This window comes from Ambystoma mexicanum, chromosome 2p (assembly GCF_040938575.1).
Source record: "Ambystoma mexicanum isolate Mex_15411 chromosome 2p, UKY_AmexF1_1, whole genome shotgun sequence".
Classification (NCBI taxonomy): Eukaryota; Metazoa; Chordata; class Amphibia; order Caudata; family Ambystomatidae; genus Ambystoma; species Ambystoma mexicanum.
Genome location: NC_090923.1, coordinates 1,086,942,724 through 1,086,966,250, shown reverse-complemented (window position 1 = coordinate 1,086,966,250; position 23,527 = coordinate 1,086,942,724). Strand labels below are relative to the sequence as shown.

General features: G+C 48.4%; 1 protein-coding gene across 26 annotated transcripts in view; it reads right to left on the bottom strand.

The window, feature by feature from the left end:
• Positions 1 to 23,527, bottom strand: part of NRXN2 (neurexin 2) — a 2,524,532-nt gene that overhangs the window by 179,688 nt on the left and 2,321,317 nt on the right. For 18 of the 26 annotated variants that reach the window (XM_069645062.1, XM_069645063.1, XM_069645064.1 and 15 more), the window contains 2 exons: positions 20,032 to 20,203; positions 6,116 to 6,205 (listed from right to left, as the gene is read on the bottom strand). In XM_069645062.1, coding sequence (XP_069501163.1) covers positions 6,116 to 6,205; positions 20,032 to 20,203 — 262 coding nt within the window. The remainder of the gene's footprint in view (positions 1 to 6,115; positions 6,206 to 20,031; positions 20,204 to 23,527) is intronic. The other 8 variants (XM_069645065.1, XM_069645068.1, XM_069645066.1 and 5 more) reach the window with 1 other exon arrangement.

Here is a 23,527-nt window from a genome sequence, read left to right as displayed (position 1 = left end):
CCCTGCACTGAACTACATCCATGCTCACCTGTTCTCCTCATCTACCCTCCCCTGCACTGAACTGCACCCATACTCACTTGTACTCCTCATCTACCCTCCCCTGCACTAAACTACACCCATGCTCACCTGTACTCCTCATCTACCCTCCCCAGCACTGAACTACATCTATGCTCACCTGTACTCCTCATCTACCCTCCCCTGCACTGAACTGCACCCATGCTTACCTGTACTCCTAACCTACCCTCCCCTGCACTGAACTACATCCATTCTCACCTGTACTTTACATCTACCTTCCTCTGCACTGAACTACATCCATGCTCACCTGTACTCCTCATCTACCCTCCCCATGCACTCAACTGCACCCATGCTCACCTGTACTCCTCATCTACCCTCCCCTGCACTGAACTGCATCCTTGCTCACCTGTACTCTACATCTACCTTCCCCTGCACTGCACTGCACCCATGCTCACCCGTACTCCTCACCTACCCTCCCCTGCACTGAACTACATCCATGCTCACCTGTACTCTACGTCTGCCATCCCCAGCACTGAACTGCACCCATGCTCACCTGTACTCCTCATCTACCCTCCCCTGCACTGAAATACATCCATGCTCACCTGTACTCCTTGTCTACCCTCCCCAGCACTGAACTACATCCATGCTCACCTGTACTCCTCATCTACCCTCCCCTGCACTGAACTGCACCCATGCTCACTTGTACTCCTCATCTACCCTCCCCTGCACTAAACTGCACCCATGCTCACCTGTACTCCTCATCTACCCTCCCCAGCACTGAACTACATCTATGCTCACCTGTACTCCTCATCTACCCTCCCCTGCACTGAACTGCACCCATGCTTACCTGTACTCCTCATCTACCCTCCCCTGCACTGAACTACATCCATGCTCACCTGTACTCTACATCTACCTTCCTCTGCACTGAACTGCACCCATGCTCACCTGTACTCCTCATCTACCCTCCCCTGCACTGAACTACATCCATGCTCACCTGTACTCTACATCTACCTTCCCCTGCACTAAGCTGCACCCATGCTCACTTGTACTCATCTACCCTCCCCAGCACTGAACTACATCTATGCTCACCTGTACTCCTCATATACCCTCCCCTGCACTGAACTGCACCCATGCTCACCTGTACTCCTCATCTACCCTCCCCTGCACTGAACTACATCCATTCTCACCTGTACTCTACATCTACCTTCCTCTGCACTGAACTGCACCCATGCTCACCTGTACTCCTCATCTACCCTCCCCTGCACTGAAATACATCCATGCTCACCTGTACTCCTCATCTACCCTCCCCTGCACTGAACTGCACCCATGCTCACCTGTACTCTACATCTACCCTCCCCTGCACTGAGCTACATCCATGCTCACCTGTACTCCTCATCTACCCTCCCCTGCACTGAAATACATCCATGCTCACCTGTAATCGACATCTACCCTCCCCTGCACTGAACTACATCCATGCTCACTTGTACTCCTCATCTACCCTCCCCTGCACTGAACTACATCCATGCTCACCTGTACTCCTCATCTACCCTCCCCATGCACTCAACTGCACCCATGCTCACCTGTACTCCTCATCTACCCTCCCCTGCACTGAACTACATCCATGCTCACCTGTACTCTACATCTACCCTCCCCTGCACTGAGCTACATCCATGCTCACATGTACTCACCATCTACCCTCCCCTGCACTGTACTGCACCCATGCTCACCTGTACTCCTCATCTACCCTCCCCTGTACTGAACTACATCCATGCTCACCTGTACTCCTCATCTACCCTCCCCTGCACTGAACTACATCCATGCTCACCTGTACTCTACATCTACCCTCCCCTGCACTGAACTACATCCATGTTCACCTGTACTCCTCGTCTACCCTCCCCTGCACTGAACTACATCCATGCTCACCTGTACTCTACATCTACCCTCCCCTGCACTGAACTACATCCATGCTCACCTGTACTCTACATCTACCTTCCCCTGCACTGAACTACATCCATGCTCACCTGTACGCTACATCTACCTTCCCCTGCACTGCACTGCACCCATGCTCACCCTACTCCTCACCTACCCTCCCCTGCACTGAACTACATCCATGCTCACCTGTACTCCTCATCTACCCTCCCCTGCACTGAACTGCACCCATGCTCACCTGTCCTCCTCATCTACCCTCCCCTGTACTGAACTACATCCATGCTCACCTGTACTCTACATCTACCTTCCTCTGCACTGAACTGCACCCATGCTCACCTGTACTCCTCATCTACCCTCCCCTGCACTGAACTACATCCATTCTCACCTTTACTCTACATCTACCTTCCCCTGCACTAAACTGCACCCATGCTCACCTGTACTCCTCATCTACCCTCCCCTGCACTGAACTACATCCATGCTCACCTGTACTCCTCATCTACCCTACCCTGCACTAAGCTGCACCCATGCTCACTTGTACTCATCTACCCTCCCCAGCACTGAACTACATCTATGCTCACCTGTACTCCTCATCTACCCTCCCCTGCACTGAACTGCACCCATGCTCACCTGTACTCCTCATCTACCCTCCCCTGCACTGAACTACATCCATTCTCACCTGTACTCTACATCTACCTTCCTCTGCACTGAACTGCACCCATGCTCACCTGTACTCCTCATCTACCCTCCCCTGCACTGAAATACATCCATGCTCACCTGTACTCCTCATCTACCCTCCCCTGCACTGAACTGCACCCATGCTCACCTGTACTCTACATCTACCCTCCCCTGCACTGAGCTACATCCATGCTCACCTGTACTCCTCATCTACCCTCCCCTGCACTGAAATGCATCCATGCTCACCTGTACTCCTCATCTACCCTCCCCTGCACTGAACTACATCCATGCTCACTTGTACTCCTCATCTACCCTCCCCTGCACTGAACTACATCCATGCTCAGCTGTACTCCTCATCTACCCTCCCCATGCACTCAACTGCACCCATGCTCACCTGTACTCCTCATCTACCCTCCCCTGCACTGAACTACATCCATGCTCACCTGTACTCTACATCTACCCTCCCCTGCACTGAGCTACATCCATGCTCACATGTACTCACCATCTACCCTCCCCTGCACTGTACTGCACCCATGCTCACCTGTACTCCTCATCTACCCTCCCCTGTACTGAACTACATCCATGCTCACCTGTACTCCTCATCTACCCTCCCCTGCACTGAACTACATCCATGCTCACCTGTACTCTACATCTACCCTCCCCTGCACTGAACTACATCCATGTTCACCTGTACTCCTCGTCTACCCTCCCCTGCACTGAACTACATCCATGCTCACCTGTACTCTACATCTACCCTCCCCTGCACTGAACTACATCCATGCTCACCTGTACTCTACATCTACCTTCCCCTGCACTGAACTACATCCATGCTCACCTGTACGCTACATCTACCTTCCCCTGCACTGCACTGCACCCATGCTCACCCGTACTCCTCACCTACCCTCCCCTGCACTGAACTACATCCATGCTCACCTGTACTCCTCATCTACCCTCCCCTGCACTTAACTGCACCCATGCTCACCTGTCCTCCTCATCTACCCTCCCCTGTACTGAACTACATCCATGCTCACCTGTACTCTACATCTACCTTCCTATGCACTGAACTGCACCCATGCTCACCTGTACTCCTCATCTACCCTCCCCTGCACTGAACTACATCCATTCTCACCTTTACTCTACATCTACCTTCCCCTGCACTAAACTGCACCCATGCTCACCTGTACTCCTCATCTACCCTCCCCTGCACTGAACTACATCCATGCTCACCTGTACTCCTCATCTACCCTACCCTGCACTAAGCTGCACCCATGCTCACTTGTACTCATCTACCCTCCCCAGCACTGAACTACATCTATGCTCACCTGTACTCCTCATCTACCCTCCCCTGCACTGAACTGCACCCATGCTCACCTGTACTCCTCATCTACCCTCCCCTGCACTGAACTACATCCATTCTCACCTTTACTCTACATCTACCTTCCCCTGCACTAAACTGCACCCATGCTCACCTGTACTCCTCATCTACCCTCCCCTGCACTGAACTACATCCATGCTCACCTGTACTCCTCATCTACCCTACCCTGCACTAAGCTGCACCCATGCTCACTTGTACTCATCTACCCTCCCCAGCACTGAACTACATCTATGCTCACCTGTACTCCTCATCTACCCACCCCTGCACTGAACTGCACCCATGCTCACCTGTACTCCTCATCTACCCTCCCCTGCACTGAACTACATCCATGCTCACTTGTACTCCTCATCTACCCTCCCCTGCACTGAACTACATCCATGCTCACCTGTACTCCTCATCTACCCTCCCCATGCACTCAACTGCACCCATGCTCACCTGTACTCCTCATCTACCCTCCCCTGCACTGAACTACATCCATGCTCACCTGTACTCTACATCTACCCTCCCCTGCACTGAGCTACATCCATGCTCACATGTACTCACCATCTACCCTCCCCTGCACTGTACTGCACCCATGCTCACCTGTACTCCTCATCTACCCTCCCCTGTACTGAACTACATCCATGCTCACCTGTACTCCTCATCTACCCTCCCCTGCACTGAACTACATCCATGCTCACCTGTACTCTACATCTACCCTCCCCTGCACTGAACTACATTCATGTTCACCTGTACTCCTCGTCTACCCTCCCCTGCACTGAACTACATCCATGCTCACCTGTCCTCTACATCTATCCTCCCCTGCACTGAACTACATCCATGCTCACTTGTACTCTACATGCCAGTCCACCCCTGCCTTCACATACACTAAATGTCACCTATTGCCAAAAAGCAAAAAGGGCCATCTATTCCCAGCCACTAGGCCTCGCTATTTTTAATTACACCAACCCTCGTCCATGTATACCCACCTGCAGCAAGTATTTTCTATGCTGAAGTCCATATCGAGTCTCGCGTGTCCTAAACTGCAAGTCTTTCCTAGACTCAACTACATGTATTCTCACCTCTCTGACCTTCCCACAAAATGAAATGTCCCTAATCCCCAGCAGCAACACGGCTCACGTGTTCCCAAGTACAACAAGCTCTCATCAGATAGCTGCTCCATCTACAGGTACACTCGCACCGTCCCTTCTCAATCACACTTCGCGCTCCTGCCTGGACGTGAATACCCCCCTCAGCTAAAGCCTGCTGCTCCAGTCCTCTGTTTGCTGCACGGCTTCGAAAGGCTTCACTCCTTATGAACCTTTGCAGAAGTCTCAGCTGTTGTCAATGAAATAACGCCTCGTCCTTCCTTATCATTATTGCTGCCCTAGCCGTACCATCTACCACCCCACACCAAGTAACAACAGCACTATTTTTGTATCCTATACAACAACAAGAATGTAAAACTTGTTCTGAAACAAAAACGCGCCAGTAGCCTTCCAGCTCCCCTATACACTATTTGATCACTCCATCACTATCATCGACTACCCCAAACCTCAGCTTGACTCCACAAGCTTATCCTGCCTATCTTTAATGAACCCAGCTTCACCGATATGAGGTCACCCTTTCTTCAGCAGCCTTCCCCTCACTGTCAATGATCTTTAACTTCATCATGCGACACCCATTCCGTACCTAAATGAAAAAAAAGGCTTTACGTGGTGTATTGGAAGGATGACTGGTCTGTTGTAATCTCACCAACGCCGAGTAACACCGGTCTGTCTCGTTAACAAAACAAACCTAACGCAGGTAAAGCTTAAGAGCAGAATGCAGACTATCTGTGTTCACAGGCCCTACAATACTCTTGAAATCCAAAGGATGATCCAAATTTGTGCCAACCCAGAAGGGAACAATTTGACAGCACCCGTGCCAGTTCTAGGCTGCATTCACTACTCCGAAACGGAGCTCCGGGCCTACTCTGATGACGTCAGCCCTCCCTTTAGAAGAGAAGGGTGGTTGCCCAGCAACGAGGAAAAGAAGCCAACCGCCGGAGACAGGCTGCTCCCTCTCGGGATGCACCTCCACCAAGAGCTCTGCACCTTTAATCATATGTTTAATTAACTTGAATTGATTATCTTTAATTACCTTTGTCTTGTAACCACTCATCTACTACTCGGCCCAGACGATATGGAATTCTCTGTCTAGCAATCGCCAGGCGTTCGTTATCAAAGTTTCCTTTAAAAAGTTTAAAGAGACATTTCAGACGTTAAGATCTGGAAGGTCAAAGTTCAGAAGTTAACATTTATAAGTACACGGTCAACGGTTTAGTGAGGAAATAAGGGTTAGTGCTAGATAAAAAAAGAGAGATTCTTTTTTAGGGGTTTGGGGTTCGAAAGGTTAGACAGAATGCAGCTAGTTACACATATTTAGACTTGTTTAAGGAATCGCCTCTCTAAGATCAGTTAAAACATATTTATGCATGATTTAGAAGCAAATGAAAAGATTTTTAAATGCAGTTTATATTCAGTTTTTATGCTTTTTTTTGGTTTAAATGAAACATTACTGTTCTTTCTGTACAACGTTCCTTTAAAACACGCTTTTCAAGCAGATTCCGTGGTGCCTAGAAGGCGGGACAGTTTTTCATCATTGAACATGCACACCAAAAATCAATTTTCAATGCAGTAAAAAGGCCACAGACATTTGAGAGGATTTTGCAGGAAATGCAGAAGCCAGGGCTGCTCCGGCTTCAGAACACGGCGCTTGAGGCACTGGGGCGGTCATGGCATCACAATGAAATGCATGCTGGGAATAAGGTGCATTAAAAATGCAAAGCCTCTTAAGAAACATTCAAGGGTAGACAATATGAACTCGTGAAAACAGTTTTCCTATACGACAACCCTTCCGTTGCTTCGCTGGTCACCATGGCGTCCATCGCAGGGGCTCTCCCAGAATACTGAGTACTCCAGCTCAGGCGCAACCGTTCTGAACTGCCTGTTGGATTGCTGGCGATTGTTGGCCCTCTGTTGGATTGCTCTGTCAAGGCGGAGGAAATGAAATGCATTTGGCCCCACCAGGTATATCAACGACTGCTCAACTTTATCACGAAAGAGCACTCCCAAAATGGACACCCTGTTTATGGACTCAGGCATGCGCTTTGCAGCGAAATCATTTGGGAAAGGAGTTTTGTTTAAACTTAGCTTGGGGGATGAGGGGGTCTTTCATAATACTTGTTTTGTTGGTAATGTTAAACACTTGGTTTCGTCCAAACACACTTTAAAGGCCAGCAATTGAACACATTGCTTCCATCGGGAAGATTCTTTTTTGCATGCATTACTGGTAGGAGTGCGTACAATACCCACCCACAGTGCCGAAAAAAGAGCTGGCAATCCGACATCTGCAGTACACAGTTTTCGAGAGAAACGCCATCCAGTTTTCTGAGTGGACGGAAGCCGCCCATTTAGCGAAGTAGCAGGCAGACAAGGCGCCAAATATTCAAGCCAATCCGGAGGATGGAATGTTCCTTGTGATCTGCTTGGCTGACAGACTTGGCCTTCCAAACACGCACAACATGCAGACTGGCTGAAGTACCTTTGTGCCAGCCCTTGGCGGAAAGACAGGCTTCTGCTTGGATGGATTTAGATGGGTGGAGCGTTGGTCTTTCTGCAGATGGCGAGAAGATTTCAAAAAGGTGAAATCTGCCACGCCTTCTTCTGCCACAGAATTGTTTGTTGTCTCTAGTTGCTAGAAGGGTTTGGTGCAGTGGCATGCCTGGAATCTTTTGACTGGGGTGGCCCAAGTGGGACGTTGACTTATGCAGGGGTGTCATGAAGTAGGATGGCAGTGAGCTAATGATCATAGTTTACGATAATGAGATGGCCAATCAGATTCCAAGGGTAGCACGTGCCACCGCAGGCCACTCCTTGGACACGCCTATGGTTTGGTGTGTCCCGAGAATGCTTAAAATTGCTGGTTGGTTGGAGTATTATGGCTTGTGACCCTGTTTCGTTTGGCTCAGTGGCGTACCGAGCGGGAGGGGCGTCAGAAGCAATCCACATATCCTGAGAGCATCCTGTATGGATTACTATCAGGTTTGGGGATCTGAGATAGGTCAGCACATCTTATGAATGAGCAGACATCAGAGAATAATGTTTATATTGTCCTAATATTCAGCTAGATGGAAAAGAGACACATGTTCACGTCTATCAATGGAACAGGACTGAAGGGCACATGTCCTTACTCTCAAACAATGGCCTATAATTGGTCGATGTTCTATCATTTCTTGTTCCCAATCAGCAAAAGTTGTGCCGATGCCTCTGGTTGGGGCCCAAACTCCATATTCACCCAGGGGAGCAGAAACCCTTTCAACTGCCCTGATGGGATTTCTAATGGGTTTGAAGTGGCCTCATAAGTATCGCAGCTTGCAGCGCATAGGTGTATTGTACTTGGACCGGCTGACAGCCTGCTTACTAGTACCGTGTCTGCTCCACTTCCCACAGATTCAACACGAGACAGCAGAAATCATCTGTGCCCAGACCATATGACAGAGGAGGCACCGAGCCAGAGAGCTCCATGGGTGAAGACCGGACACCCGAGGGGTAACACTCCCCAGCGCAAAGGAGAAAAAGAGAGAAAGCGCCAAAGGGGTCTGGAGCTTATGTAAAGGGTGAAGCTGCACATGAGCAATCCTGCCAGCTTGCAGCCCTTGTCTAGGAGAGTTGGAATAGTTTTGCTGCATGTGGCCGGGGACAGATCTACTCATCAAACGCGCTATCTCTGTCCCTGTCTCGAAAGGATTTATTTGGTGCACAACTTTGGAGCAAATAAGTCGCAGAACGCAAATATCCTAGCCAGTCAGCTAGCCTCACATCCCTGACAGGCTGCAGAGTACACATGGCAAGGGAAGAAAGAGGGACAACTGTCAGAAGATGGGGGTTGGGGTGGCAGAGTGAATATCAAAGTGAGGCAACAACGAAAGCAGGGACATGCAAAAAGCCAAGAGAGAGGAAATGAGGAGAGAGGGTGCGAGATAAAGACGCCAAGAGGCTGAGGGAAGACCAACAATGGGCTGGAATGAAAAAACGGACCCCGAGGTATCAAAGTTTGGTGGCGGGGTGGCTACAATTAAAACAGAGTAAGGGTGATAAAAGGAGATGGGGGAGTGACATAGAGGAAGGACGAGAGTCAAAGGGGGAAAGAGAGAAAGCAAAGGTGGCGTAATGGGAGAGAGAAAGAGAGAGAATGTGATAGAGAGATAGAGACAGCCGGACAGACAGAGGCATCGAGGATGCAATCATCTACTTTACTCACAGGACCCATGCCATGGAAACACTTGTACGCAGGCGCCATACAAAAGCCCAATAAATAAAATGGGCACAATGAGTCCTGTCATTTTCTGATTCCTCAGATTTGTAGCGTAAATCATTACTGTTTCAGCTGCCTCCCAGCGTGACGCGTGATACGCGGATGTGTAGGCTCAGGATTAGCCAACACCCAATCACCTATGTCCCCCCCTTACCTCACCAGCCCCTCCCCTCTATGTCCCTACTGTCTTGCCAGTTCCTCGATTTGGATTCCTTTGTAAGCCAAGTTGGCACTATGTGTGTGTGTGTGTGACATGGTTGGAGGCAAAACTGCGTCACACATGACCCCTTTCTCTGTGCTGACCAAAGCAAAACAGAGACCTGAGAAATGCAGCTGTGGAACGACTAGGCCAGGGAAGTAGTACTCTGACCTCAAGCGCGCAAGACAAACATGATCTTTTGCAGAGTCCGGGGCCGGTTGATGTGGGCGCATATTGCAAGTTCACCTGGAAGCCTCACCACACCTTCCAGGAGCCCCTAATCACCCAGCTTGCTTGTGACTATTTCCGTAAGAAAGGGAGATGTACACAATATTTCGTTGTCTTGATGAGCTAGAAACTAAAATGTTCCTGGAGTCCCACATATTCTACCTTTGCATAAATGGCAGCCTTGGGTTTCGTTAGAGAACTTGGCAATTCCCTCTGAATCATTGAGGAGTTGAAAGAACTTGAGTCTGTAGAATCGGCAAAATCTGTCGCTCCACCTGTTCCCATTTTAATCTCAGGAGGCTTTTTTAAAACTTTATTCTGCTCTGAGAAAGGGGTGTGAGCTCCTTCACATGGCAAAGTTTGGTTGACAGGCCACATTTGATCAGCAGGAAGTACATCATCAAATCGGGAGCTAACCCAATTTTTAGTGTACAGCTTTGCATGAAGGGTCCCCATGCATCGCGTAACACCCGTGTGGCGAGGCTGCTTCTAATCAGTACCACCATCCTTAGGGCCCCGGGCAAGAGAAACTGACATGGAAATCAGCTCCATGGAAATGGAATCACTTCTTAGAGGTGGCGATGAGGACCAACGCGTCCTCATTGTCTATCTCAGGGGAAAGGAACATGGATCATGATACTTGAGGCGATAGAGTGCAAAGCCTGCTGGTACGACGCACCACACAAAGAGCACAATTGTATGTCACTTTGAGTTCGCCCACATGCACTTGAGACAGTGCTAGGAAACAGTGCTCTGCCCATAGAGGTGTCACAGCAGAGGAGAGAGTGGTTCACACCATGAGTGCATTGATGGTAGGGGGTCTATTAGCATCAAGGGGAAAGAGGTAGAAGTTGAAGGGAGTGTGTCAGCAATGGGGGGGGCTCAGTAGTGATGGATGCGTGTCCTTGAGGACCTCAGTGGAGTCTTCTTCTTGTGGATGTGACATGCATTGTATAAGGGGCAGCATGAGGTCTGGCAGATATTGGTGTGGGGCTGTTTTCAAGGCAGAAGTGGGCTTACCACCTCTTGCCAGGTAGGTGGAGGAGAGTTGCCAGGACAAGCAGGGCATAGTTGAGGGACCTTGTGCTTGTGCTAGACCTGATAAGTGCTGACGGGGAGCCAGTCTTAGGCCAGCCGGATGCAGGAGGAAGAAAGGTTTAAGTCAGGCGCAAGTGAAGGGTTGGCACCCGACAGGTGCTGGAGGAGGGTTGATGTTGGTTTCCGTAGTTGTCGATGAGGGTACAGTTGAAGCAAGAAGTTGCCTCGATTGGCAAACAATGTCTTCCGGGCAGTGTCCTGTTCCCTCTGGAGATGACCTCTACCCACACGGTGAGTAACCATTCCTCAATAAAGCCGGCATGTCAGAGCAAACGATGCTGCCTCTGACACCTGTCCATCGCCATTACCCAGAACCCCGTCTTCCTGCTGAAGCCCACAGGGAGGACCAGGGGAGCCTAACCTGCTGTGACAATCAGAAGCATGCGCGGATCTCAGTCCGGAGCAAGCAAGGAGACATCACAGCACGCCTGCAAGCTGAATGCCTTCCCTCTCTGTAAGTGCAGCTTTCTCAGAGCTGACTCGTAGAGACATTGGTTGTGGCTGTGTAGCACTGCTAATGCATATATGCGTGTCTATATTGTGTCCTGAAAGTCTATCGGGGCAGGCTTGCTCGGTTGGTGGTAGTCAGGCCAGCATAGTGCACTGCTTTCACTTCCCTTCCCAATGGGTCTCTAGAAAGGTGGCACTAGTCTCCAGCCTCCAAGGCGCTTCTCATCTTTAAATGCAGGAAAGCAATCATTCTGGCTTACAATGTAGGGGTGGTCTCTCTTAATATCCCCTTGCGAGTGATGAAAAATGTGCCACAGTTGCTTCGAGAAAACAATGCGTTAGAAAAGTGGAGCCCCCTTTAAAATAGACGCATTGTATGTGTTGGCCGCGTTGGCTCTGCCAACACTCCCGCATGGACGCCCGGAGGGGCCAATACATCTAATTCTCTGACAGGGCCCATTGAAACTAGAGGACACCCTGCAGTGCCGTCACCTCAGACAGCAGAGAAAACCAAACTAACCGGACGGTGCCCCTCTTTAAATTCAATGCCAGTCCCATGTTGCCAACACTCCCATTACATTGGCGACGTTTGCCATTACTTTGGCGAAAGGTGCACAGGCACGACTTCCTGCGTGAACGGGTAAGTGACATGTGTTACCTTCCAGTAAGGATGTAGACTCTTTTTACAAAGGCTGCACGCTGACCTTCCTTTGACCTCGTTAGCATGTGTGGCAAGTGCTCCTAAATGCATTTCCTTGGAAGGGATACTGGGGTGTTGCCTTCAGGGGGCTCCTCGTTCTATCATGACACTGGGGACTGCCACTTGCTCCCTTCTGTCTTTGTTGCCCTTTTATGGAAGGACGTAGCGCTGACGAATGACCTCTACACACAAGCAACTCACCTACAGTTCAGCGACTGGCCCCTTTTGTTAATTCGCTTAAAAAGTGAAAGGCTAATGATTGGTCTGCAGTACATCTCCTTATGATAGGCGGCGAGTCCTTATCCTGTGTTGGGAAGCATTAAAGAATAACAATTGGTCATCCTTTGCTCTCATTAGAAAGGCTGACGGTCAGTCCCAACTATCTCCTTGCGCTAGGTGATGGGTATTAATTGGTCTTCAATGCACGTCGTTAGTAAGGCTGACCACGGTTCCGTGGTATCGCCCTATAAATGATTAAAAGCTGACAGGTGACCTTGTTGCATCCCCTTCGGAAGGCTGCGAGGTAGCCCTTCCTATCGTCTCAAGTAGGATGAAAGGCTGGCATTTGCTCTGACTGTCGCTCCTTAGCCAGGTTGACAATCCTCAGACTCTATTTCTAAAGGAAAAAGGCTGACACATAGAGCTGACTGCATCTTTTGCGGACGGCCAGGCATTGGTCCTACTGATCTCCTTGCAATATCTGATGGTCATTAATTGGCATTCATCTCATTTGGACGGATGTGAGGATGGCAAGGAGTCCTTGCTATCTTCTTATGTAATGTGATATGTAATGTAATATGGCAATTGTATAGCACCTTTTCCCATTGGATGGCCTCAAAGCCCTGTAGGTGAACGCCCCTGGAGGACCGAAGTCTGAGATATGAGAGATTGGTCGGAGGAATTTAGAAGGTGCATGTTCATTTTAGCTGGTGCAAAGGTAGGGAGGGGTGGCTAAGTCCCTGCCAGCAGCCCATGTAGAGCTGTCTTGTGGATAGGTGCTGTGAAGGCTGCCGAGAGTGTATTCGGAGGGATATGACTATCATCCATTGAGATGGAGTGTGACACGTACCCGTGAGTCATGGCTGATTACTTGTTTCGTTGACAGATTGTAAATCCTGTCCTGGGGTCTATGGGAGTCTTTCTGTGCATGCTCGTTACTTTCTTGGAGTGACTCATCGATTCCCCAGCCTACCCGTCTGTGGGTGAAATTTACCCGAGAGATGGATTAGGTCAGTCAAGACGCAGGGAGGAAGAGCCAGGTCTTGAATGCTTTCTGAAAAGCGAGGTGATCCTCTATGTCGTGGATGCTAAACGGGATGGAGTTCCATATTGTAGGTGCTTGGACAGAAAAGGATGGTCCCCCTGTACTGGCCGATTTGGCTGGAGGGATGACACGGAGGAGAGCTGTGCCTGATCTCAGGGTTCTGTTGTGTCTATAAGGGATGAGCTTGTGTTGTAGATATTCTGGGCCTTGTGCACAGCGTGGTGGGTGATGCACATAGTCTTGAAGGTAGACCGTCACTCGACAGGAAGCCAGTGCAGGACACGGAGGACGAATGTGATGTGCTATCTAGGGGCTAGAGCTGGGAGGGGCCTGGCTACAGTGTTTTGGACCCTTTGGAGTTTTCTGAGTTGAGATGCAGGAGTGGTCAGGTATAGGGAGCTAGCATATTCTACGCAAGAGAACATGAAAGCTGTGATGGGGCAACTCTGTGAGGATAGGAGAGGCAGGGGAAGATGTGTCTGAGAATGCCTAGGTGTAGATAGCATGATTTGACGCAGAGTTGATGTGATGTGAGAGTGTCAGATCTGCGTCCATGGTGCATCTAAGGTTATTTATTGTGTTGGAGGTAGGGGGTGGAGGGCCTAGGGAGGACGGCCAGTGGGTGGGTTGGGGGGGAAGAGGGTACTCTTCCCACAGATCATGATTTCTGTTTTTCTGGGGTTGAAAAGGAGGTGGTTAGCTGTCATCCAATGGTTGATTTCTGTGAGGCATGAAGCGAGGTCAGGGGGGGGGCTCTGCATAGTTGTAGCACGTCAGGCCATGTGAATAAGAGCAGGGAGGAGGCTCGGGTAAAGGTTAAAGAGCAGGGGTGGTAGAGAGGGGTCCTGTGGTATCATTATACATGATGAAAGGCTGACGAGTAACCATATGGCATCTCCTTTGAATGACAGAATGTCTGATATTGAGAGCTTTATATCTCTTTATTCAGGATTAATGCCTGATGATTGGCCCTTATTTGATCTTCTTACAATGACTGGAAAGCAGATACATAATACTTATAATCACGTTCTAATGGGAGAATACTGATGCCATTCATTGACTCCTTTAAGGAAGGCTGAAATGCTGAGAATGAAGGATCATATGCCAAGAGGTTTTACCTCTCTATGAAGGATCATATGCCAAGAGGTTTTACTAGCTCCTTCTGAAGGATGAAAGGTGGACAACCCCTTACTATTTGTTTATGAATGAGTACAGACAGAAAACAATTCCTTATGGAAGATGGGATGCTGGAAAGTGCTTTTTAATTCATTAGGACTAGAAGGCTCGCAGATGGACCTCCTTTAATCTCATCTGTGTCTCTGAGAGGTGGACAAAAAGTAATTACTATTTCCTCATTAAGAATAAAAGAACGATATTTAGTTTAAATCTCTTTGGAAGAATACACTTTTGACTCTATATTGTTTACAAATCCAACAAGTCTCTGGGGAACGCTGTCTGGTGCAGGAGGCTTCTAGGCACCCACAATGAACACCTCTGAGGAGGGTTCCTCAGTGGTTACCCCGAGGGTAGCTGTTACTGAAGGTGGACCTTAGATAGAGCTCATTACGTCCCCATTCTAACGGGGACTATTAGTGCTATCCCTGATGAACTCATTTCAGTGTGAGGGCCCCTGCATGGTTGACAAGGCCGAGGATGCTTGTAAGCAGCTAAGAGAGGTTTTTTGAGGAGGCGGGGGGCAGGGGGGATTGGTAGGTGGAGGGTCTTGTAGGTATCATGTGAGGAATTATTCCTGAGTGAGGCACCCTTACTAGCATGCCTAGAGAAGCTTTTCCTGAGGTGAGAGTTTAAAGGTACCAGGGTGGAATGTTTTCAGGGGGTTGGGCACACCAGACACCCATAAAGAACTTGGCGGGAGCCACTTAGAGGTACCTCACTGGTGATCTAAGGGGTCCTTACAGGTGCCCCATGATGAGCTGCTTGTGAGGAAGGGGTTGGGGTGCCATTGAAAGGGCACTCTCTGAGGCATGTAACTTCCAGATCTCAATGTCGGAGCTTTCTGAGGGAAGCCGCCATGCATAACCCATGAGTAGTTCAGGTGACACTTATGCTGAGGTGATGTCCTTACATGTACCATAGGGGGATCTCTTTATGAGGTTCCTGCTTACAGGCACGCTGGGGGGAGGGTTGTATCTGAGGAGGAACCTAGCAGTTACCTCAGGAAAGACTCTTTGAGGAGAGGCTCAGATGTTCTTTTTGAAGAGATCACCTCCCAATAACACAAAGGATTTGCTCTTTCTCGGGTGTGACAGATTACGGGTCATTCAAGCATCTCTTCCATTTAGGCTGATGGTTCCTTTCGGACACTAAAAGCTAATCAGGACCATGCAGGGCATTTGAAAACAAAAGTGAAGAAAGTTCAGAGTGAGGGCTCCCGGGAGCAGGTGCACAATATGTATGGTTTCCAGTGGAATACACCCTTACTGAGGCTGCTAGAGTTCCACTGTTAAGTATAGTCATAGGCATCTACTGCAGACATAAAAGAGCACTCTGACAACAGTGATTTCCATGGCGTATTTCTTTTCGACTGTTCTGTGATCTTACGGGCTGTCAAACGGCAGACCCTTGTCGCATTGGATCTCTTCTATCTTCTCTGACAGAACACAACAGGTTGCAGTCTCCCTGTTCATGTCCAGCCCGCAATCTACCTATGCCCCCTCTCTCTCTCGTTCGATATATCTACACCAACATTGGCAGTAACCACATTCTGATTAAATGGCATGAGAACTCCACCTCTACTTCCCATTCCATGTCCTGGTGCACGGGAGCATCCACTTCTGGGTGCTATCAGGCTGGCTCAAGCTGAGTGGGGACAAAGCGAGGTTCTGATCAGCAACCATTGCATCCGCTTTTGGTATCACTCAGCCCTGCCCTCTTCCCTAGGTCTTCCTCCATTTTCTCCTCAAGGATCAAGAACCTTTGCTTCTATTTTGTGTCTCTTCTTGGCCTCTCAAGACAGCCAAGTGGCAAGTTCCTTTTTATTCCACCTACAGACCCTGAAAAGAATCCGGCTTTGCTTGACTTTTCCCACCAGGTAGAACAACGCCATCATCGCCTCTTGAAAGGACTGTGAAAAGCTTCTACTTGGCTTTCTGGTTTTCATTCTCTGCTGGCCCCATAAAATCCAGATTTTTACAACCGCCCTGCTACTAAGTTGAAGTCCCTCTTCATCATTCATTGTTGTGTCCATCAACAAGATGGCAATCCTTCTCCAGAAATTCAAGCTTTATATTCCAATCAGACCTCTGCTTTTGTCTCCTTCAAAAGCCCTACCGATCCACAACGACTGGGCTAACGGGTGTGCTTTTCTTCATCCGCTCCCTCATTCTTTGGATCTCCGTCACTTGAACTATCTGGGATACAGATGATCGCCTTCCCTTTCCTAAGCCCAACAAGACCGTACCTTTCTCTCAGTAGCTTCCTCCTACGGTATATCGGCCATTCATTTCAACGCCAGTACTTAGAGACTACCTTGGCAGTGTATGCTGTACTCTATGAATTTCCTTAATAATAAAGCATTATTTTTAATAAAATTAGGTACTGAGAAATCTCGTATCAGAGAAACATTTAGGAGGGAATGGGAAATGCACCACCGTTCAAGCATCTAAGATACTAAGGAATCTCTCATGATAGGGAGTGAACTGAGAAATGTGCTATTTACTATTACCAAATGTACTATAAACCAGCACATCTCCCACAATAGAGACCACATGTTTGTATTCTTTCAAATACTGCGGTATGCATTGAACAAATTAAAGGTTAATTCTGAAACGGATGTATTTGAAGCCAAGCAATTATGTAATGGGATTTTATGAAATGTTCCTGTACTTGATTTGAACCTTTTAACATATAAATTAACTTGAAAATCTTGTCATCGAAACATCAGGGATAAAATCAGAAATCTCCTTTCCTAGAGATATCGGGTAGGAACTGAAACATCTTCTATCACAAAGACATGAAAGAGGAACCAAGAAATCCCAGATCCTGGAGACATCTAGGAGGCGCCGAGAAATCAAGGCAGAAAGGTACAACTGAAAAATCCTAAATCATACAGACGTCAGCGAGGAACTAATACAACGTTTATGTCAGAGACATCAAAGAGGAAATCAGGACTCTCCTGGCATCAAGGCATCGGGGTGGAAGTGTGCAATCTCCCAACATAGAGACACCAGAAAAGGTGCTATCAGAACCCTATAAGACAGCACCCCATCTTGCAGCATCATACCAACCAAAAACCTTTAAATGTGTGCAAAATCTTGAGCTCCCTCATAGCTCATTTGCACAACCTTTCAAAAACAAATAGACCTTGTTCTCTTAAGGAAGACACCACCATTCCCATGTTGAAGACATTCAAAGTCAAATTGTGCATCACCATAATGCAGACTCTTCAGTCATTCCAGCGTCCTTCTGGGGTATGTACATGAATAACCATTTGACAACCTTTTAGCAGCTGAGGAATTCAATGCATGTTTGCTGGCACTACTAGACCCCAACACAGACTTTAATACTGTAGATTCCTGCTAAGAGCTACAGGGAGTTTTGTATACTTCCCTAATTCAGTTTACGTATTTTCTCAATGGATGACTTCAATGACAAACTGGTTCCATGTAATAATGTTGCCACAAAGATCTCGCCATGCAAAAATATCGCTGAAAAATGGCCGTTTTTTGTGGCGACATTATTGCATGGAACATGAGGGGGACACCCCCGCAACCCCCAAACTTTTTTTTTTCTTTTAAAAAAAAAAAAAAAAATGTGTTGCCCCTGTCCCCATATATATGGTCACCCATATAATATTGCTGCAACCTTTTCCCGGCGATATTATTTATGGCGACCATATATACGGGGATAATATTACCTGATACCGACAAACTGATCTCTTTCCTGTTCCACTCTGGGCTGTTCAAGATCCACTGCTTCCCCTCTGGAGGTAATTTCAGACCATGACATCGTCTACCTATTCTATGCTTCCGAAATTCAACTCTGCCCGTGCATCACCAACAAACAAACCCATTCTCATAACCTAGGAACCGGCCTGACCACATCCAAACCATGGATGATAATGAGCTTCATCAAACTCAATGGCTCCAAAACAGAACAGAGTGTCCTGAGCGCCAACCGCACCAACAATATCTCTCATGACCAAAGCCCTCCTCACATCCATGTTAGTCACTCAACCTAGCACCAACTTCAGAAGCTTAGAGGTATCTGCTGACTTAAAGATCATTTTTGGCATCCAGACAGACATGTTCTCAATAAATCCCACCTATACCGCTTCCAATTCAAGACATAACCCCCCTAAAGACTGTCAAGTAGTAGTGTAAAAAAGACTGTTAATCTGCTACTTGACAACGCAAACTCAATTTGAAAGGTCAAAACGAAATAGCTCCTGTTTCCAAGCTATCCAGAATACTGTAGTCTCATTTCAACCTGGAATTCAGGGTCTGATTCCCTACTTTTGCCCAATCCTACTTCAAGGGGTTGCTGCCTTTTGCAGAAAGACCCACACAATGATGAATTAACAAAGTACAACACAACACCCCATAACGATCCCCCAAAACTCATGCAAGCAAAATGTACTCCAGGTCCATGAAACATGATGCAGTTCCCAAAGAGGAAGACACTTGGAAGTATAAAATCCACTGACATGGAACATGCTCACAATGTCCATCCACATTGAAAGCAACTAACTTGACTTCATGGAAAATACATACCCTTCACATCACATTTTTGGAATCCTCCATGCACCCACCATTTCAACTCGGATGCAAATCCACAATATAAAAAATATTAAAACTCAATTTGTTCTCTCGTCCTTCCTGTACATACCCGGACATAAGCCGTCACATGGATATCAGGGGGAAAAAAGAAGAAATCTCCGTAGAGACCAGAGGTATCAAACGTGGTGACACAGAGGCATCCGGCAATAGAACAGAGATGTCATGTTACATAGTCAGAGCACAGAAAGACTCAAAGGCACCTGATGATGGAGGGATTGGAGCTGGATCTGTGTCAGAATGCTGGCATTAATATACTAGTGGTAAATTCACTGCCAGTCAGCAGTGGCATGCCCATTTTGTCTTTTTTTCATTTTTTATACAGGGGAACGCCACAGTAGCATCTGCCTGCCCAACCATCCATACCCTGCTGTTACCCACGAGTACAGCAGTTTAAATGGGATCGCCACAGCTGGCAGTTTTACCATCGGTCTTCTACGGTCCCCATAAAGACCTCAAATGATCTGAGAGCAGCTGGTACTTTCCACATCACCAAGATATCGGCAAAGAACTTGGAGGTATCCCATCATAGTGGTGGCAGCCAGGATTTCAAGGACCATCCAAAAGAAGCCCCCAGTTAAAGTTCAGCAACCTCCTTTTCTAAATAGCTCGAAGGAGAGCACTGACCTTCTATTGTAGGGAGAACCATGAAGGAGGTCTTTCACATTTCACCAAAAGGTCAGCCAGTAAGAAGCTCCTGGCACACACACATACATTGCAGGAAGTTTGCATTTAATGTAAACAGTGATTCTAACAGTCATGCACCTCAATCATAAAGTTGACTGGTACCCTGAAATCTTCATCAACCACCAGGCTTCGTCTCAACGATCCTCAAAATCCTGGCAAGATAAAGGCCTGCACACAAACATGGCAAAACACCTTTTGTTTTGGTCTCTGGGTTTATTCCAAGGGAGGAAGGATATCTGAGTTACACGACTGGCGGTCCTGTACATGGGATGCGCCTACCTGCAGGGTACCGCTCGTTGACAGGCCAGTTGTCCACCTGCAGTGTTGCATTGCCACCACTCCGCGTGAATCTCACCACATGGTATTTGCCATCATTCACTATGACATTCGTCTCCTCGATCGTGATGTCGTCAGTGCCCACGTTGAAGATGACGCCTATCGTACCTTGGTCCTTAGAGAAAAGAAGGAAGAGATAGCGGTTAAGAAGCCATCCAATACTGACTCGAGTAACATGCTAGAAAGCAGGGGTAACCAAACTGATGCCCCTTTACAATGAAGCTAGACAACTTGAAACCAACAACTACAACCTTCTAACCGCAGCTGTGACTCTTCGGTATAGCTCAGATACTTTGAAAAATGGCTCATGCTGATTTGACAGTTACTATAATTAAGCAATAATGTTGCATTCTGAGGGCATTAGCAGGTGGTCACAGACCTTGGCACTTGTTACCGAGGGCCAGGTATGCCACAAGCTAATAGCCCAAGTCGGAAATCATTGTTACAATTAGAACACCACACCCAATGAGCACAGGATGTTTTGTTTAATACAACAGACTGGCCGCCAGCAGTATAGCATGGCCCTGTATGTTTCACCAATGCAGGTACTTACCTTGCTTCCGGGATTGGTGGTGCCCTTGAGGTATCAGTGCACTCTGTCATCTCCCGCTCCACGGGGTCTCACAGTTAGGTGCTTTGGCCCCTCGGCGAAGGGCTCACATCACGCATGCTCACACACGGAGCTGCCTCCAGACCTCAGAGCCAGTCCAGGCCTCTCTGTCTTACAGCAAGGTCAGCGGCGGCATCAGTTCTCTTCATCTATAAATACATTTGTTTTCCCCCGCTCCCAGTTTATGAAGATATCTCTTTCAGACCATGTCACCGTCGGTGTGCCAACAACAGCAGCTCAGGTAACAGGTGTAGAATCGCTGAAAAGTTGCCTAACCAAGCAGAAAATCGGGGCTGTGTGGAGGAGGCAGGAATGAAAGCCTAGCTTCCTTTTCATCTCCGGGAATTACAGCTTAAGCCCTTCAGAGGAGCAGGTCCTGCACTCCCCCCACTGAGAGGAACACTTCCGAGATCAAGCGTAAACAATTTACCTCCGGATTAATAATAACAGCCCTGGCAATCAGGTGAGAGCATGATGTTGTTTCCATGGCGATTTCGGAAACACCGGCTACTTCCACATTAAATGGGGAATGTTCGACAGAGCTATAGCCTAGTGCAAGGGTGATGGAGGAATTCTCTTCGAGTGTGGAGAAAACTTTACCCGAAGACAAATATTTGCCCACCGTTGACCGGACTCCCTCGCCAACTCCCAGATCCATGTATTTCCTTCCCGAAGCGTTTACTCAAAGTATCCCGGAGCCGCACAACTCTTGGGGCCTCATTACGACCCTTGCGGAAATGGAAAAATGATGGCGGAAATGCAATACCGCCATCGAACACCGCTCGTTGCGATCATGACCCGTCACCGTAAAGTACGATGCCATTAGCGACACCGCAGTGAACGGCAACGCTAACTGCACCAAGTACGCGCACGCGCGCCTTGCAAAACCGGAATCACCGCCATGGCGCAACGGTACGCGAATTCTGACCCTAGCGGACATGTACTGAACGCCATCAAGCACGTCGTAAAGTACCATTCCGCCATGGCGAGAAATACGGCAACGCGAACCAACCGTAAATGGCCCACTGAGTGCCTGCACTCCACTCCCTGGCCTCATTGCACAACTCCTGGCAGGCGCAATGTACTCACACTATGCAACCAGTGAAATCCACAATTCACCCATGCATGCCAACGTAGAAAAGCATGCAGGGGCTCAAAGCGCCCCGTGAGTGGGCATCCATGTACGGCATGTCACCATAGCCGTACTGACGCAGCACAGGCATGTGAAGGTACAATACATCAAAATGAAAATCAAGAACACATGACACAAAACAACAGTAGTCCCCCATCGCTTGCCACCAGCGCAAGGCAACATCCAAAACAGCATCCTGAGGGGGATTGCACCAGCCCTGTACTCATGCCAGTAAACAAACCAACCATCAGCAGAAGCATGTACCACACAAGTCGGCAGAGTGACTGAGCAGCCAGGCTCATCCCAAGAGGGGCCGATGGGAGCTGCAGGGCACAGATGGCATCAATACAGAAGCTATTCCAATGGACATGACCCCAGTCCCCCTCCAACAAACGCACGCAAACACAGTCACCTGTGACCAGCCACATTCTGAACAACCCATCATTCCACCAATCGACCTGGCTGACAGGCACCAGTCGGCCAAAAGCCAATCCCCCGCCCCTGAACAGCACATCATGTAAACAGTCACAATGGCAGCCCCTATCCGTGACCATACTGTGCTACGTAGGCAAACGCGGCCAGTACTGTACCACACAACTCAACTCAGAAGGCGGAACACAATGCAGATCATCACGCAATACATACCGCCACAAAGCGAAAATCGCCACATCACCTGCAAAGAACAACGCAACACGACAAATATCGGAATACAATTTAAATGCACATCCAAATGACAAAGGCCCCACAGCAATTTGCAAAATACCACCAAAACAACCATCATCACCGAGGGCTGCATCTGCAATAATTGACCGGCTTCCACTTGTGTGACGCCCTGTACCATCATGGCACACAGGGCCTACATCAACGTTCCAAAAGGCAACATGGAAGCGGCAAGAACCGCAGGTCCGTCCCATGAGGCAGGCACTAGTCGAGCTGAAAGGCCGAAATGTTGCACCTAGCCACCAGTACAGCGTAAGGGCATGTGGCCCATTGGCGATCGTCCCATAAGATCGAAATGGTGCTCCACTGATTCACCCGAAGCTGCAGGAGTCGAGAGTAAAAACCATCTGGAGGAGTGGCGTAGAGATGGCATCTGCAATAGGGCAGGAGATACCTGTCACCCAAAAGAAACACAAATTAACCGATTGCATTACGGGACTCATGATGCATTACAATCTTCATACAACACACCAAATCCACACCCATATGCATGCTAGCCCACTCCAAAGGAATATACACACCCCTAAATCAGTATCGAATCATAACGAAACCAATCGAGCTAAATACACCATTGTCAACGTCGGTTACTGTGCATGCGTCCGTCAAGATAGAACCCATGACATGGGATTAGTAACGTGCCTAGACACAAGTGTATGAAGGCGCGTCGAGACAGGGAGGATCTGACAAGGGCAGATAGACGTATGTCCCACTATGGCAGCCTTGCATCACATAACGCAGGGGAAGGGGAGTGAATCAAAAAACCCATGTACATGGCAGACCCTAAACGGAATCATCAGTCCATGCATCCACACATCATTCCCTCATCCCGCAATGAAAACGCATGAATATTCACTCACATAATATGTGAAACTTCCATCGCGTCTGTGCGTAATGCAGTCCGCAAAAACCACTGTGCCCCTGGCCGGATCTGTAGTGTTGTGAAGCAAGATGGATTTGGGAACGTCCTGCCTTATCGT